At 39.0% G+C, this 15,830-nt stretch overlaps 1 protein-coding gene across 2 annotated transcripts in view; it reads left to right on the forward strand.

The window, feature by feature from the left end:
- Positions 1-12,966, forward strand: part of PTAR1 (protein prenyltransferase alpha subunit repeat containing 1) — a 37,247-nt gene extending 24,281 nt beyond the window's left edge. Inside the window, exons 6-7 of one of the 2 annotated variants that reach the window (XM_054986488.1) lie at positions 1,843-2,159; positions 3,548-12,966. In XM_054986488.1, coding sequence (XP_054842463.1) covers positions 1,843-2,159; positions 3,548-3,893 — 663 coding nt within the window. In that variant the 3' untranslated portion in view covers positions 3,894-12,966. Of the gene's footprint in view, positions 1-1,842; positions 2,160-3,547 lie in introns of those variants that run through there. The other variant, XM_054986489.1, reaches the window with a different exon arrangement.
- Positions 12,967-15,830: the final 2,864 nt, after the last annotated feature.

A 15,830-nucleotide genomic window follows, 5' to 3' on the forward strand; every position in this document is an offset into this window, starting at 1 on the left:
GGTACAAGCCATAAAGTCTCCCAATGGAATAAAATTAACTACACATTTTAATACTATAATTTAATACTATAATTTTGGAGCTTTCTTCTACGTGTATTCTCTGATGACAGTGCATTGTTAAAATGCAAATATATTGGTATAGATTCAGAGAGATCAGACAATTTAGAAATGGTGGTGTTGATAAGTGCTTTTCAAATATCTAAGGACATCCTTCAGCTCAGCTTATGCTAGTTTAATGAATTAACATGTCATCAAACAGCCATAATATGCCTAACTGGCTCTAAAATGCCTTATCAACATGAACAGAAATGTCTGTTTGAAAAACACATGGTTCCATCCCTTTAGGGCAGTTCTCAGGGGAGGGAGATTCTCTAAAACAGATTATGCAGCCAAACTGGAAGCTGTCAGTACCTGTCCTGTCTAAAAAGGGGGGAAAGGATATTATCCTAATGACTTTCCAGTTACAATTTCTCACCAGTGCTTGGTGCATCTTTATTATTCAAGTGCATTGACCTTCCACAATAGCTGTGTTTGATCTCCATTGCTGCCTGCTGCCCGCCAGGTATTTTCAAGGGAAAGGTGCTGACTTAGCAATAGCTATAAGCTGCTTCTAGCTCCTTGCATGGAAGTCACTTTTACACACCCCAGCTTGTCACCTTAAAAACCTTCCAGAATGATAAGGCTATTTAATAATAACCTGAAAAGTGTGTCACGTATCCCAAGAGAAAATCAGGCAGTCCCTTAATTCTCCAAAAAAAAGAAGTGTAGAAAAAATTAAAAGAACAGCAACAGCAAAGGAAGCAAAGGCTATCCTTCTGTTGTTAAGCTAGGGCATTTTCAGTTTGTTTTAAACATTAAAAAAAAGCACCTAGTTCCACTAAAATTAAAGCAGCCATTCTGATGTGTAATTCAGGAAAACTAAGAGTTGGAGCCAGATTAAATTGGTACTTCCCACCATAGACCTCTTTCATATCATTCCTCTGATTCTCTATCCCCAGGGACAGCGTTTTGTGGAGATCAGAGTGATGCAGTGGGCCAGGGAAGCAGGAACGTTGGTCCTGTGATTGAAAATTTAGTCTGAATCCAACTCAAAGAATGTTGCAATTTAGTGTAGTTTAGATTATTTTACCTATACTTGAAGAAGCTAATACATAATGTCCTGGCTTTGGAAGGCTCATGGACACAACTCTGGAAGCCCAGACATAGTTATAAAAATTGTCAGAGGATTTGCTTTTTTCAGTACCCCGTTTCTACTGAATTCAAAATGGTGTTGAGCGCTGTGCCACTTTTACTTGTATTTGTTACAGTGTTGTAAATGCATGTAAAATGAGAAAAATCTCCCTTCTGCCCAAGTGGCCCTGATATATGGATTCAAGTATCCACAGATTTGGGAATTAGATCTATTGATATCCACAAACCCCAAACAAGGGTTCTAAGAAATAAAACTGCTTGAAGTGTATATTTCTCATTTGAATGTAAAGTTAATGGTAAAATGGCAAGGAAGCAGTGGTTATATTTGATTTATAGCCTTTGATATCACAGATTGTGGGTTCAAATACCTGTTTCTCAAACATAACTAAGGACATAATTGAACATATATCCACTTTTAAGTGTCCTTGGATCATGAGTCTGTATGGAGGTGCTAATCTGGCAAAAACCTCTTTGTTCAAGTTGTTTATTTTCCTTTGGCTCCATTTTAGTTCCATTGAAGACCACGGAGATCATGCTTAATAGCAGAGGGCCTGAGAGTGTCACTTTGAGGGGAAATTAAAACATGTAAATAGAAAAGTTAGGCATGTTTTTGTGGGTGGTTTAATTTTACTGTTTGCTTTTAATTTTCAGATTCTGCTTGATGAACTTTCTTCCACTAAACACTGGGTTTCCATGCATGTTTCAGACCATAGTGGATTCCACTACCGCCAGTTTTTATTAAAGTCCCTGATTGGCAGAACCATGACTGACAGTACTGTTCAGATGTATAATCAGACAACCAATCAACAAGCACCCAGTCTTCCAAAAGCAGAAGAAAATGATGAAGCAGAAGCTGCCTGTGTGGAAGATCAAAGACCAGATCATCCCTTTCTTCTAAAAGAAGAAGTGGAGCTCTGCACTGATTTAATTAATACTTATCCAGGGCATGAAACTCTGTGGTGTCACAGGTAAGCAAATGTATTTAAGGAATTGGGTCTGAATATGCTTTCAGCTCAAATCACACACATTTTTCCAGAGCATTACAAACTATTTAAAAATAGGGATGGTGCTGCGAAGTGGAAATAATTTCCAGTCTGCATGATGAAATGCATACATGGTTACTGAATCTGATGTCTTATGAAGCCATTTAAAGCATCGTTCATGAAGCTGTCTGTGTATAGGAATATTAGTTGCTTGTAATAGACCACAATTTCCCATTGATTTCATTCTATTTGAGGGATAACACCCACCTGGAAAAAGACTTTTATCTTACAGCATGATATGAGAGGGTGTTTTTTTTATGTTTGATACTAATACAAACTGGTGTTATGTTCTCTATCCAGCCCACTAGTGGGTGGCTTTAGTAAGATGGATCTGATGATAATCAGTATCCTTTCCTTTCACTTTTAAAGAACACAGCATGGGTTAAATATCTTAACATCGGTAAGTTATTTAAGTATTTCAGAAATAGGGAAGCATTCAGCAAGACAGTAGTATGGTTATATGGTAAAAGTAGCACTAAAGAAAATTTTGAGAATTGAAGAAAAGCTGAAATAAATCTTTCAGTCTTTAGTGCAGAAGATGTTAATCTAATTCCTTTGTATACCACCCACCCACTGCCACCAACAGACCTCAGCCAAGCTTTTTCTAGCTCCTCTTTTCCATGGAGATGGTAAAATAGATAAGTGAGTAGAAGGAGCAAAGAGTTCTCTGTCCCCATCTGTCTTTCTCCACATGACCACCTTGAATGCTGTTTTGGGTGTGTTCTTAGTTGCCATGAACCCTATAAAATATACTCCCTAGTATGTCTGATATTAGTATGAGATGTTCGTAGAACTACATTTCCCAGGATTCCTAGCACCTCAGTACTTCCAAACCAGCATTCAAGAAACTAGGCAGGAATGAGGAGTCCAAGATAGTGCCTGCCAGCCTGCCATAGGAAAGTATGGCTAGGATAGTTTAACTGGGCAGGAAGGGAAGAAGTAAGGTGAAGAAGGATTTTTTCTTGGATAACAACCCAAGAAGAAGAGAGAGCCCAGGACATTTAGTGATGTGTTCATAGCAAATTACCCTTTTGGTTGTAAGCTGACCAGTTCTGCACAAACAGACTTGCACAGACAATTTTTGCAACAGTCCATTTTTGAGTAATGAAGATATGAATAAATGTGGCAGGTTCTGAAAACGTGAAAAAATGAACACAGTGCTCTTCCAGATGTTAAGCCTTTATTTTTCTAATGCTTAACAAGATGTGAAGCAAATCTACATTGAGGGCTGCATGGAACAGAAATGTTATCTTTTATCAGTCATTCATGTTCTTCGATATGCTCAATGAAGTTTGACTTTTTTCTCTTTGAAGGCGGCATGTGTTCTACCTTCAGCATCATTTAAAGAACAGACTTGTCCTTCCAAGCACCTGGATGGTGGCTGCAGATGGCAGTGATGAAACCTTGAATAACTCTCACCCTGGTGTTGCCTTTGGTCATGTAACTCAGGCCATGGATGTGGACGGCTTGATTGAATCCCACAAACAAGGCTACACTCAAGAAATCAAGCGCCTGAAACGTGCTCCTCTGCAGGACTCTGTCACTTGGGAAACAGAATACAGGTTCATCAATCAAGTTCTATCAACATGCAGGGATGTAGATCAGGCGAGGTTTGCTGGGGCATACAGGAAATGGCTGGTTTCTTTTCTAGCTCAGTGAAGGAAGAAATAAAAAAAACCTGCAGGGTCCCTTGTTTAGTGCAATATTTTCTCTTTGAAACACAGGTGCACATCCTGGCTCTTGGCACTTTCCACCCTTTTGATGTTGTTGTTAGTGCTGAACTTCATCTGTTAATGATGGCTTTAGTTTTATTTATATGTTTAAAAATACCTTGGTGTTATCAATTTAAAGCTTCTTCTGCACTTACATTTCTGTTTAAGGTAACTCCATATCACATTTGTCCCCCTAATTTTTTTATATACTTATATTAATCCCTTGAATTAAAATGATTAGAAAATTTTAAATAGAGTGGTAAGAAAACAGATAGGCGTGTCTTCTGGTTAGGAGCAAGCTTGCTTTCATATTCCCTTCTATAACAAATGGACTAGCAGTATTCAAAGGCATTGGCCTTTGAAAACAAACAGATAATGCTCCAGATATGACTGTAGACAAGTTTTTGGCCACATTAGATTGCAGTAAGAGACTTTGGATTATAACATTGTATTGTCTTCATTACTCCACCGCTCTTCTGTAAGAGTTCAGGCTACAGTCGACATGCTTCCAATGAACATTTGAATTACTCTGAGCGCCTTCCAGTACTATAACTTGTTCTTGCACTGTTGTACCAGACCAGTGGTAGTGAAGTACAGTTGATAGGAAATTGCAGGAGAGCTGTGATAAGATCTCTCTCTCTCACACACAGACACACACACTTGTCTGTAAAACTCTTTCTTACGTATAGTATTTTTAATTTATTTTCCTTAAGTCAGTATTAATTATGTATATTTCCAGATGTTTTGTGAACACTACAGATTTGTGCAACACCTCATAAAAGTACAACATGCCATAGACACATCACTACAGATATTTAGAATGAAAAGCATTATGGTGACTGGCCTTTTTGCATTTAAGCAGCAAAGGAATGGAGACTTTTCCCTATAGCCATGCTCTCATTAAGAAAGACTGTTAAATTCAGCCTCCTCCTCCTTGCATCCTTTTAGCATAAACCCATCGAGCGTGGACTGGGCGTAGATGCAGTTTTTCTTGTAATCTAGTGTCTGTTGCTTTGCTAGCATTAACAGTGAAATAGTCTTACTGACAGCATTGTGTGTTCAGTTGGTGTTTGGCCTGGAGTTGTCATGCACACACAAGATGAATCCTAACCATAACCAGGAAGCACCTGTGTTGAACAGACAATACAGGACATCAGTTGTCATGATTAAGTCCATGATAGTACATGTAAGTGTATGCACAAGTGCATACTTCCTCAAAGCCAATACTGCTTGTTTAGAAATAATGTACCATTTTACAATATGCTTGCTAAAATAATGGTTTGTTTTAGTTTCTCACCCAGCCTGTCAACTGGGTCAGGTCCAGACACTGATGAAACATTTCCATTTATAATCTTTGTGCCTATTTTCTTTGTACAAAGTGGAAAGATGCATATTGCTGCTTTTCTAAGTAAGAAAAACTAGTAAAACCAGTACAGCAGCTTGGTTCCATTGTCCTAAAGGGTATCTGTTGTTTATTGGTCAGTTTAAATTTCATGCAAGTATTGGAACAAATTAATTAGCCAAAGGAAGAATAGTGAATTAATTAGCCAAAGGAAGAATAGTGATATCTCTTTAGTCTCATAGAGTTTACTTGAAGAGCCACTGAAATCAAAGGAAATGTGGCCACCTAGGAATAGGATTTTCTCAGCAGATAAAAGTCCTGGTTGTAGCTAATCCATTCTGAGAAAGTGGAAAACTTTTCAGATTTGGGTTTTTAATGTACAGAATGTTACTAGAAATGTCAAAATAATACAGAGAATGTCATCTTCCAATATATTATATTTTATTTTTACAGTGATACTTTCATGTAGGGCATATTTATCTAAGTTCTGGGGATGGTGCATCCCCCATTTAATTTGGAGAGGTCACATGGTATTCTCACACAGGGCTCATTTAAATCAGTAAAGGATGCATCACACCAACCCACAGTGGATTTTAGTCTATTTGATATTCTTCCGTTTTACCATTTCTCAAGTTTAACCATATAAATGTATGATGGAAAGAGAAGGATATGTGAAGTGGGGATGCAATAAAGAAGGTTGTTCGTGATGGACAGATAATTCCCTCTTTGCTCGAGTCGAATTGATTTTATGAGAGCTTTCAAAGATAATAGTGAAACGTGACTTGAAACCCATTTTTGCTTTCCATTTGATTTTTAAACTGAAGTCCCAGCTAGATTCCCTGGAGCTATACATAAATAGAGATGGCTCTGCTTATTAAAGTTGGCAGCCCTTCCATTATCGTAGACGTAAGGTCAAACTCTGCCCTCAGATACGCTTTTGTACGTCTCAGTGATTGCAGTAGGAATCACTTACGCTGCAATGAAGACCAAATTCCAAGACTACAATCAACTTCTAATAGTGATGCCAGGTTTTAAATTTGGCTTGATAGCTTGTAAAATGTAGAGGAAGTTCTTAAGGGTTTTAAGAAATAGAATAGGTGGACAAGAGGTTTTTTTTTAAAAATTACAAAAATATTCTAGTGACTGTTTAAACAATTCCTGTGCAAACTAAAAACTCTACCGTTTTGCAGCTGAGATCTTTTAGTGTTGGGGACTTAAATGGATAAATTGACATGGCTCATAGCAAAAAATGTATTGTCTCTTAAAAACTGAAGCTGCCACAAGCAGTTTTTTTTCTGTTGACATAATTTGAGTGTCTTATGTAAATACTATATGAGATCATTCCTTAGGAATATATTTTCAAGTGTGAAAGTTTGTGGTATCTTGTAACTGAGAACTTGAAGAAGTGTGACCATTTAATTTTAATTTAACTGGTTTCTTTGAAGTATTTGATCGGGGATAAGGCTATATAAGCAGCAGTTATATTTATTTAGTTGTGCCTTGAAGCTCTGGTGATTACCATACATTAAAAGTCACCAGCCACAGTTCTTCAGTGCTAAATAGTTCAGGACTGAACATTTAGAATGTCAGAGGTCAAGGTAGTCAAACTTAATAATTGAACCACAGCATTAATGAGGAAACACCTGACTTCACCTGTTTAGCTCCAAGCACTTGGCAGTCCGTAATACAAAATTATTCAGTACTACACTGTGGATGTTGTATTTATGGGTTCAAAGACCCTTTCTCTTTCTCGCTCTGTATGATCTATAAGCAAATGCAGGCTTGCTGTCTTCTCCAGCCCCATGTACTGGATCCTGTCTGGCTGTGGTACATTTCTGATGAAAATGGATTGCAGACATTTGCAGGTGGGGTATATTTGGAGCAGGCCACCCCCTGTCTCAGGGCCCCAGTGCTATGGCAGAGCTGGGCTGTTGGACCATGCCTGGAGGTGAGATACGGCCAAGGAGACTTGGAGTTGGATCAGAGCTAGTGCCATTAACTAGTTGAAGTAACCCTGTCAAGGAAGGCTAGAGTGCCCCTGGGAAATGCTGTGATGTCCTGGAAAAAGCAGGACACTGCTGAGCTGGTCACCAGATAAACGAGGTGCTCACAAGATCTGGAAGTCAGTGGCTGGGACTTATAAAATCAGTGGCTGGGACTTATAAAAGCAGCTGAGCGCCCTCTAAACCCCCACAGTCAGAGGCTGAGGGAGAAGCATTGTGTTGACTCTCCTCCAGGCTGAGAGAGGAAAATGTGGTGGAGAATCAGGGTGAAGGCAAACCCCCCCCCATCACCTGATGATGCTGGAGGCCCAGCAAGCTGGGAAACTTCCTGTGGGGAAGTGGCAGTTTTAGGTCATAGCTCTCCAACCCCCATATTACATGACATTTAAAAAATGAGAGTCACATTTAAGAGTATTAAACTATGAGGTCAACATAGCAAACAACCATTATATAATACTTTCTGCAATTTATTTCCCCAGAGGACACTTCGATCAGGGGACAAACAGTTGTTGGGGGTCCCTGGCCCCAAGGAGGCCCGCCTAGCCTTGACTAGAGCCAGGGGCTTTTCACCAGGCCTGCAAGACAGAGTTGTTCCGCCAGGCATGAAAAAAGGGATGTATAAATCTTAGCCCTCCCTGTGAAGGCTGTCCACCATCCTGTTTTAAATGTGTGTTTTTTAATGAACATGAATCTTTTATTGTATTTTTAATATGTTGTTATCCGCCCTGAGCCTGCTCGCGGGGAGGGCGGAATACAAATTTGAAATAAATAAATAAATTTTATTCTATTCAACTTATACCCTGCCCTTCCAGCAAGCAGCCTCAGGGCAGCTTCCAACAAAATATACTGTTAAAATACAATAAAATATTATTGCCACATTAATCCAAATAGCATAAAAATCCAGGCAAATCCAAGCAAATCACGCTACTGCAAAGTCACCATAAACCACTGGGACTGCCATGATGTAACTCTAGGGTGGCTGCAAAAGGAGGGTATAGCAGTCTAATGCTGGCCCTTACTCAAAGACCTAGCAGAACATCTCCATCTTGCAGGCCCTGCAGAACTGTAAAAGGTCCCTCAGGGCCCAGATCTCCATTGGGAGAGCATTCCACCAGGCTGGGGCCAGGGCAGAAAAGTCCCTGGCCCTAGTTGAAGCCAGTCGAACGTCCCTTGGGCCGGGGACCACCAAAAGCTGCTTATCCGCAGAGCACAAGGCCTTGCGGGGGACATAATGGGAGAGGCAGTCCTGTAGATATGCAGGTCCCAGTCTGTTGAGGGATTTAAATACTTAAACCAGTACCTTGAACTAGATCTGGAACTCAACCGGGAGCCAGTGCAGGGCGGATGTGTGCCCTAAGTGGTGTCCCCATAAGGACACATGCCGCTGCATTCTGGACCAGCTGTAACTTCTGGGTCAAACCCACTGGCAACCCAGCGTAGAGCGAGTTGCAGTAGTTCAGTCTTGAGTGCCAATTGCCTGACCTTCTGAAGATGAAAAAATGCAGATCTGGTGATTGCTGCAACTTTGACCTCCATAGGAAGTGTGGCACCCAAGAGCACACCCAGGCTCTTCACCATCGATGAAGGCTGTAACTGCACTCCATCGAGGGCTGGAAGTTGGATTCCTAATTCTGTCACCCCTGACCCAGATACAGGACCTCCATTTTCTTCTGGGGATTCAACTTCAGGCAACACTGACACAACCATTCCGCCATGGTATCCAGACACCGGGCCAGAGTCCAGGGCAGTATCTAACTGGCTGTCCATCAACAGATAGAGCTGGGTGTCATCAGCATACTGGTGACAGCCCAGCCCAAAGCTATGAACCGTCTGGGCAAGGGGGTGCATATAGATGTTAAATAACATCGGGGAAAGAATTGCCCCCTGAGGGCACACGAAGGGATGGTGGGCGGACATCTGTTCCCCTAGTGCCACCCTCTGTCCTCAACCATGGAGAAAGGAGTTCAGCCATTTCAGGGCTCTCCCATGGATCTCCACAGCAGTGAGGCGGTGAGTCAAAAGATTGTGGTTGACTGTGTCAAACGCTGCTGTAATATCCAAAAGTATCAGCAGTGCCAACCTGCTCCAATCCAGGTGTCGCTGCAATCATCTGTTAGGGCGACCAGAGCTGTCTCCTTACCATAGCCAGGCTGGGCCGAACTGGGATGGGTCCAGGGTAGAGGAATCATCTAGGAATACATTGTAGCTGTTCTGCCACCGCCCTCTCAGTTACCTTGCCCAGAAACGGAAAATTTGAAACTGGTTGTAATTGGCTGGCTCAACCGCATCTAATGAGATTTTTTAAAATAAGAGCTGCACTACTGCCTCCTTCAATGAGTCCAGAAAACCCTGGAGGTCAAAGAAAGATTAATGATGTCAGCTAAAGGGGCCCGGATTCCGGCATCGCCAGCTTTCACCGGCCATGACAGGCATGGGTCCAGTGGGCATGTGGTAGGCTTCACAAAACACAGGATCCTATCCACCTCATCCTGGGAGAGTAGCCTGAAGTGGTCCAATATCAACCCTGAAGGGTTGATCAATATCAACCCTAAGGGGCCTCTAGTTCACATACTGTCTCAACATGTACATTGTCCTGTGCTGAATTAGTAAATCACGTTGTTTCATTTATTGTATTTAACTATAGTATGTATCAATTAACTATTTTGGCACATGGGTGTAAAATGAATCTTCCCTAGCGTGTTACACCATAGGTACAATATTTGGAACTGTCATCCTATGATAGTATTGCAAAATGTAGAAACTCTTTCAAAATTCTGTGTTTTAAAACTATGGAAAATGCCTGTGTGAATACTACTGCTTAGGAGGATAAATACATTTGTCTTTTTGGAGGGAAATGTGGGTAGAGTTACTCCACTGCCCCCACATGAGCATTCTTGATAGGTAATTGTAATATAGGTGTTTCGTTCTCCCTTTGCATGAAGTTTGAAAAGTAATACTGCCAAAGGACCAGAGTAGTTACATCTAGCATTGTCATCAATGCAGTGGTGATATAATTTAAGATAAAAACTTAATACAGAAGTGGATTGAGCTACAATGATATTTTAAGTGGTACGCGCAAATGAAGTCAATACCAGTAAAAATCATTTATTTGTAGTATGGTTTATAACATTTGCTTATCTGCTTTTCTTTGCTGGCTACTCACCTCAGCACAATGCTTACACTTTGTTTTTTTTAAACAGTTTTAATATACAAATGTTAAATAATGGACACTTGAGTAATCTGTACAATGTATTATTAGTTACAGGATTATGTTTATGTAGGAGACATATGTCAAAGAACAGAACATAATGAAGTTGTGGTACTGTTGGTTTTACCAAAATCCTGTAATTGCTTTAAACTTTACATTTCTCTTGTGTGGATGATATTCTGTAATTAGAATATACCCGTCATAAAAGGATTCACTCTTCCTTGGACTACTGTTTCTGAAATAACACAGTTTGTAACACTTCGTAAATAATGTTGGCCAGTATCAGGAAACACCTGGGTGTTAGTTATACAGCCAAGTGCAGCGAGTACTTTTTAAAAATGCTCTGTAGTTCCATTCAAGTCATCCTATTTTTCATTTAAATATTGGTGCTTTATTCACATTCTAAACTATTGTTTCTTTTAGAATACAGCTGAGTTTTTGATGTCTTCTGTAGTGTTGAAAATCGCTGTCAGTTTATATTTGCTCTGCTCAGGATCAACTGAGTGAAAGATGGATATGACTTTTAAAAGCACCTTAGAGATTTTCCTTTCCACTGACAGTACTACTTATGAAATTAAAACTCTTTAGAAATGAAGTACCATGGGGAGGAGAAAAACCCACTACTATGGGATGTTTTAAAAGCAAGCTTAGGTGAACAAAAAACCTGGTGATGGAATATTTTTCTTCTCATGGCATTTATTGTGTGGTGTTCTGAAGAGGTTTTTTCTGTAAAGCATGTAGTATAACAGTGGTGGGAGTGGTCTTTTTCAGATAACTGATTATCTTCCCAAAACTGAGCTAGGATCTATTATTTTTTTATATAACCTCAGGCTTTGAGGGTTAAAAAGCAAGAACTGTGTCAGCAAAGCCAATTTCATTTCTTTTCATGAGGCGTTTAAAACATTTGAAGAAAACAAAAGCTTCCATTTGGTTTTGAAGTCAGAAAGCTTTCTAATGCCTGAACTCCATGCTGCCATTTCCACAGGCCAGCGCTGTACTGTTATCAAATGACAGAAAGGGGCACGTGTGGGGTCAGTTTACTCTTTTGCTATAGCTCAAGATCACTGATGAGATTTCTGACTTTTCCTTCTGACTTCGAGTTTGTACTGCTGTTTTACTCAGGACATAGAATATCTAATGAGTCAGGGTACCTTTTTATCCTTATGTAGTCTGTATGATTTGTAAATATTTTAAAATGAACTGCATAACAATGGTCTCTTTAACAGTTTAGCCATCTATCTAATGCTGTAACTGGTTAACAGCTTTTAAAAACCTGCCTTTTGCACCTGATCTGCATAGATGCAGTCTACTTTGTATCTTGAATCAACACAGGTAACTGGCTGCAGTCTTAAACATGCTACAGAGTAAGCACCATTTAGTATATGAGGCTTACTTATGAGTAAACATGCTTAGGATTGCACATCATAGACCTAATCCTGTAGGTTTCTAAGTATTTGTTTACCTCTTTGCACCAGAGTGTTCCTGAAAGGAGGACAGCTTAATGTCCTGTATAACAGCACGAGTCATTAATTTCTTCTGCTGCTCTAGTCAATACATTATAACTTTCTACACTGCAGTGGAACTGCAGACACCAAGATCATACCTATAGCTAGTCCTGCAGGGCAAAGTGTTGTTTCTCTCCTAGACAGGTACGATTTTTGTGCGTATAGCACAAACAATGCTGTCTGGAACATACATGCTCGGTAATATTGGGTGTGACCCAGCCAGTGTTAAGCAGTGCACCTGGGCCCTGTGCATGCTTAGTCAAATGCAAGTCCCCCTGAATTCCATGTGCTTACTCTCTAATAAATAAGCATGGGATTGTAGTTTAAATACAATTGATTTCGGCACACAAGCATCTCATGCTGACAATAGGACTTCAAAAGTGCTTAAATTTTATTTCACTGTATCCAAGACAAGCAATGGAGGAACGTTCCATGAAACAGTTAAGTGTTTAAAATTGGATACAGTGAATATTTGGTGTGAGCAGAAATGTACAACAGAAGCTCTAGTAGAGACTACACATGTATATGACTGTGACCAACTGTCCTGTATGCACTTAAAAAATTCATGGAGACATTTGTGCTGAAAAGGCAAGGATTATTCCACTGTGTAATACTGTAAACTCAATGTAAATCACATAACATAAGATACCACAAGATTAAATGCTTTCCCCACATTTCTCTAATGGCCCAATTTTTTCCATATAAGTTAATCATATTTCAGCTTTGTTTGTGTTTTCCTTGGTTAAAAAAAAGTCCTTGCTTACCTGTATTACTGTCATTACAATGTAATGTTTCAATCAAATTGTTTTAATGTTTGCATATGCTACTTTTACAGAGTAACGTAATGGGTGCAATTCATTCATCCACTGATGCTGTACAACCTCCATTAATTTCAGTACAAGAGCTTTTTGTCTGTCAGGTGGCATTGAGAGCTAGAATAAAGCAAGTCTTTGTCAACTTCAGTATTGGTGTGTAAACATGTTCTGTCATTTCCATCTGAATAATATATTCTTCATACACTGAAAATGGTGTCCAAATATTATACCCATTTATTATACAATGGAATATCTTATTTATTTTACAATAAAAATGCCATGTGTAGCATCAAAAATCAAATCCAGATGGAGAAATTATCACTACTCGATGGTTCAGAGGATGCTAAGAAAGAAATTGTCCTTCAGTATTTACATTGTTGCAATATGCAATTATCAATGGAAAATAAATGACTTGCCATAAACAAATAAAAAGGAAATTTAGAAAAAAGTTAAATCTCTAAACATCGTTGCCTTCTATGAACAAACAATCCAAAATCTTTCCACTACAGTGAAATAAAGAGTTCTGATCTTCCCAGGTGAAATCATCTATATGGTGATTTGTGAATGATAACTGCTATTCTAACCATACTTGCCATTTCACAAGTGTGTAAGAAGAAATTGGATTTACCAGAATCATCATCTAGAGTAGGTAAGATCCATTCTCTTTCTAGTTCTTTTTCTGCATTTATTGTAATGTTATATTGGCCCTGATCCTAAAGCACATTTCTAGTCTCACAAGGTAAGGTCCCAAATATTTACTTCCCTTATTTTTGAACGCATCTTCTCATACCACAGAGGGTTCACTTACCCTGTATGATGGCTTTGGGGAAGGTGCAGTAGAGAAATGCAGCAGAAATCATTGGGTTTTCAATTAATAGAGTTGAAGCCAGTTGAAATGTCTGTTCTATATGCACTTGAACTATTTTTTTCCTGCCTGATATTTCGCTAGGTTCATGGGTTTGGGTCTCTTGTAATACCTATTAACTGAAGAGCATAAGTAATATTTTGCAGGAGCCAGGCTGAGTTGGGAAGCTTGTAGCAGTGTGCAAAATTTCCATTTTTACTCATAAAGTTTCATAACTTTTTTATTAATCACTGTATTGTGTGGTCAAATGACCATGGTAAGTGAATCAGTCCTGAATCAGTTGAATAACTTTGCTACCTTGTCCACTCAAGGCAGCGAAGAAAACATACGCTCTTGTTGCTCTATGTTTGCAGTAGCTGGTAAACTTTTTTTAAAAAAAAACACTGCTCAATGTTTTTGAAACATTGACTTTTAGACACACCCAAGCCTGTTTTTAATTAAAAATGTAGGTATGCCTGTCCTTTGGGAACCAAACTACTTCCTTGCATGTAAGCAGCTAAAATTGGGACTCAGATTCTTGCATGCTATAAATACCACTCAGCTACATTAACTTCCTTTGCTCTGGCACCAAGCTTGGAAGTTTTCGTTATTACTATTAAGAACTGTGGTTTTTTTTTCTGATGTCAGACATAAAGATTGCTATTGGCATTAGCATTAAATCAAATGCTAGGGAAGGGTGGTCATAGCATGCGATAAAAGTGTAAAACTTTGTGCTGCAGTGTTTCTTAGCGCAAACTGTTCACCTAGTACCAGTGGGTTTGTAACTACATATATGGACAATATGCCACCATGGTGAACTTGTTCACAGGTGTTGGTTTGGTTTTGCCATTTTCAAAGTTCAAGTTATGTGTCTTGGTGCAATCAAATGCATTCTTCTGTATTTCGTTTGTTTGTAATGCTGCTATGATTAAATTTTAAAATAGCTACATTAAAATAATGTATGATTGTATTACAACTTTCTAACAATGCCTTTTCCTCGCAATTGCCTTTCCCTTACTTCTTTATTATATTATCTTAATGGCATTAAACTGATGAGTTTTCCGAGTTTAAGGAATTCTGTGTTAGTCTGGAGAGCAATGGAAAACCTCATCCTGCTTAAAATACGAACCTAGCATGCTGTCATATTGGAAGTGGATTGCAGCTATTTCCAGTTCTGCTCACAAAATTATACTTTGATTTTCCTCAAATACTTATACTAAATATTTTTAACCATATGCTAATCATATACAACTATATTACACACTGGTTCTGAAATTCTGTTTATCCCTTGCAGATGTATTCCAAATTTAACAGGTAAAAACTTTTGTGGTGCTGATTCCAATGATCAGCAGAATGAATTTTCCACATAGTTTTTGGTGGGGTGTTCAGGGTGTATATGTGTGTGCCTGGTTTCGTTACATAACTTTTAGTGTCCGACTATATTAAGCCCAGTGATAAATTACTGTATTTCAGGGTAATAAGAGTACTTTTTTTGGCTAAATATTAGTAATTTTTTAATAAACATTTTTCGTTGTCTTTAAGGTGCTACTGGACCCAAATCTTGCTCTTTTACTACAGACCAACACAGCTACCCACATGAAACATTTTTCTTCTAAGATCTCAGTCTATATCCTACTCAGTTTTTTTTCCTCCACAAAATTGCTGAACAAACCTTTGGTTTCCCCAACTGTTGGTGATATCTTGAGATATTGATGTAACTGTTAACAGTGAAGATCAATTAATCAGCATAATGAATTCGTGACTTCCGTATTTATTAAGAGTGGAGCAAATTTCCATGGAACTGAACCGTATTAAACACAAAAGCAGCTTGCATGTTCATACGTCAGGAGCTAGCCATCTTAGGAATGACCTTTGTGTACATTATAGGCACTGTATACCTCCCTGTCATCCCCTGAATGACAGCTGCCAGGAAAATGCTGGAATGATAGTACGAGGATGTTTCAGCGTTAAAAGCTCTATATGTTTCAGACTGATAGCTGTCACACAGGGTAGGGATTCCTGGCCTCTTTTCAGCATTTTGCTGGAAATAACTCTTATTGTTGGGTTGACTCCATTTCATTTTGTATGCCACTCAGATATTTCAAGTCTGGCACAATAGATTGTAGCAGAGCTAAGGCAATGAGTAAGAAAAGGGTGACATTATAGA

Source organism: Eublepharis macularius, chromosome 8, assembly GCF_028583425.1.
Source record: "Eublepharis macularius isolate TG4126 chromosome 8, MPM_Emac_v1.0, whole genome shotgun sequence".
NCBI classification, from domain to species: domain Eukaryota; kingdom Metazoa; phylum Chordata; class Lepidosauria; order Squamata; family Eublepharidae; genus Eublepharis; species Eublepharis macularius.